Source organism: Limulus polyphemus, unplaced genomic scaffold (assembly GCF_000517525.1).
Source record: "Limulus polyphemus unplaced genomic scaffold, Limulus_polyphemus-2.1.2 Scaffold3012, whole genome shotgun sequence".
In the NCBI taxonomy this organism is placed as follows: Eukaryota; Metazoa; Arthropoda; class Merostomata; order Xiphosura; family Limulidae; genus Limulus; species Limulus polyphemus.
The window spans coordinates 109,833-112,885 of NW_013668622.1; the positions used below are offsets into that span (position 1 = coordinate 109,833).

General features: G+C 33.0%; 1 protein-coding gene across 1 annotated transcript in view; it reads right to left on the reverse strand.

Annotated features, from left to right (window-relative positions):
* The window catches only part of LOC106468457 (choline kinase alpha-like), a 20,383-nt gene that overhangs the window by 11,167 nt on the left and 6,163 nt on the right, over positions 1 to 3,053 (reverse strand). Inside the window, exons 3-4 of the mRNA XM_022396785.1 lie at positions 2,402 to 2,627; positions 1,242 to 1,375 (exon numbers count right to left, since the gene is read on the reverse strand). Of these exons, the coding sequence (XP_022252493.1) occupies positions 1,242 to 1,375; positions 2,402 to 2,627 (360 nt within the window). The remainder of the gene's footprint in view (positions 1 to 1,241; positions 1,376 to 2,401; positions 2,628 to 3,053) is intronic.

Consider the following 3,053-nt stretch of genomic DNA (forward strand, 5'->3'; position numbering starts at 1 on the left):
TTACAATGTTGTGTGCTACTGTCAGCAATCCCAGCCCAAGCTGTACCACGTATTACAATGTTGTGTGCTACTGTCAGCAATCCCAGCCCAAGCTGTACCACGTATTACAATGTTGTGTGCTATAGGCAATACTTAGTTATATAAATTTTGTTTTATAATGAATTAAAAGAAAATTACAGATAAATTATCTTATATAATTAGTTATTTTTGATAATTAACTGAATAAAATATCCACCAATGAGACAGCAGTAAGTCTAATGACTTACAATGCTAAAATCCGGGGTTTGATTCCCCATGGTGGACACATATAGACGAATGTGGCTTTCCTCTAAAATAAACAAACAAATCAAATTGAATGAAAATAAGTACGGATACGAAATAAAATCACACCAAAATTGTGTACATTTGCTTTATATCTGCATTGCCAGACTTTGTGTAAATAATCAAACTTTTCATTTTGACATCTTTCAAATCTTTCCTACACACATATGTTAAGTCCAATATATCCAGGTTACTACTATGTCATGTTATGTCATGACATAGTATGTCATGTAGTCTATGACTACTGACAATGGAGACTGTTTTATTAATGCACTACAATTTGTTAGATCAAAATAACTTATTTAACGGAAATGGCCTATCTTTAAATAGTAATCTGTTAAAGGCTTTTACACTGTAGTTAAATGACTCTCCTTGGCCTAGTTTCAGGAACCTAGTTACTGCTTATGTAATCCTTTATGGCTACACTTATAATCCATGACAAGTGATGATTATCAAAAAGATTGATGTAAACAAAATCATGTTTATTCATAAAATATGCGTTTTGATGTGCTAAATACGCCAATATTAAGCTGAGAGCTTTTGGCACTAATGATAATATTTTTCCACCATTCATGTCCTTGAAACATCACTGAGTTTTCATGGTTTCCCTGACCCATAACAGACATACAAAAAAAGGAATAAAGTGTTACACTGATTAAGCAACTCATTGTAAGCAAGATCACTTACTGTATTTATACAACTGACAACACATCACTTGTTAAACCCAAATGCTTGATTTTATTTTATAAAAAAATTACATTTCAAGTCAACATGCCTCAAAGAGACTTAACTGAATAAATTTAGGTGTTTTTTTTTAATTTATTTTAAAAAGATTTGTCTGCTAATATTACTTCAGATCATATAAATTTTAATTAAGGGTGGTACACCATCTTATGAAGATAGTTTATTTTCTGACATACCTTTCCATTTTCTCAAACATCCACGTTGGTTCTTTATTAATAGGCACTGCAAGTTGGTGAATGAGAGCAAGTTTTCTGGCTATTTTAGCTGATAGATCAGGGTCTTGAAGCTCTTGACAAGTCATGGCTTTAGCCTGTTAAAATATTCCACTATTACTGTTATTTACAAAACAGAATAACAGCTTTATAAATAATGAAATAAATAACTAAGGTAATTTGAAAATCACATGAGTAAAGAACAAGAGCAATATTTCATTTATCAACAAATTACAACAGATAATTGGATCTCTGAAAAATAAGATAGTCTAACTGAGAATGCCGTTTCTACTTTAATTAAAAACTACCATGAAAGAACTTCAATTGAATCAGCTGATTAGATCCAATGTTAAACAATAAAGATGAATATAGAAAAAAGGGGAGAGCATCCTTGAGGAAATCAAGTAACATCGGAAATGTTAAAAAGAAAAAACTGAAAACAGCTGAAAGTATTCAAGACAAGTAAGATTCTTCTTCTTCCGTAGCTTTTTCCCGTATCTATACGGGGTCGCTATTTTTAAAAACCCTGCCAAAACCGACGGCCGGATGCCCTTCCTGACGCCAACCATCCCCTAATTTAGCAGTGTAAGACTAGAGGGAAGGCTGCTAGTCATCACCACCCACCGCCAACTCTTGGGCTACTCTTTTACCAACGAATAGTGGGATTGACCGTCACATTATAACGACCCCACGGCTAAAAGGGCGAGCATGTTTGGTGGGATGGGGGCGCGTGTGAATAGAGCAATTCAAGACAAGTAAGCTTAAAACATTTAAAAAATACAAAGTAAAGGAAAATAAATATATGGGAACACTGAAAACATATATATAACATCAAGACACTATTTTCACAAAGATAATCAGCTGCCTTTCTACATTATATGATTAAGATCCTTGTTACAATACAGTGTAATCACTACACATATCAAATATTGGAATTACCAAGGAAAAGACTCAGTAACAAGAAATACTAGATATAATAAAAAAAAAGAATTCTGTCATTATAAACTCCATAATTTAACATAAAGATCACATGCAGCACTTGAGAATAGAAGAAAGTACAAAAATACTCAAAAGTACAACTACAGTTAAACATGAATAAACAAATTATGGAACAGTAAACTTACAGGAATGTATTCTTCAAGCCTTCCTTCAGGGAAAATCCCATAAAGCTTTGGTCCAAGATTTCTTTCAGAGAGAAGCATGAATATTGCACTCTCTGTGATATTAGCTTCAGCCTGTCCATCATGCACCTGGCCATACATGCGCAGCAGGACTTGATCAGGTTCGCCAACCAGGGGAGTATGGGTCTTCGGAAGTGAGCAGTGATATAATAAGTTACTAAGGCCTCCACTAGTTATAGGATTGGAAAAACAATAAATGTTATATATCAATTAATGTCAGTTATTTTCTTTCATATATGTAATAATTAGAAATGGTTTAATTCAAAAGATATGGCAGCTATTGTTGTTTTTTCTGTTTTCAACTAAGACTTAAACAAACAAAACAAAAAACACAGAAGGTATGTTTTGGGACATACACTTGTTTTTCCTTTCTTATTACCCTGACATAAAAGAACAAACAGCTTAACATACTTGTTTCTTGTTAACTTACATAATGAGTTATCTGTACTGTTCCCACCTGGTTTTAAAAATTAAAAGTCCTCAAATTTATTGCTAAGCCAATGGGTACTTGATACATATTAGGCTTAAAATTCTAGGAAATTATAGTTATCTGATGTCTTCAGTCTGAGCTCTTTTCAAATGCAGTCATTTCTTT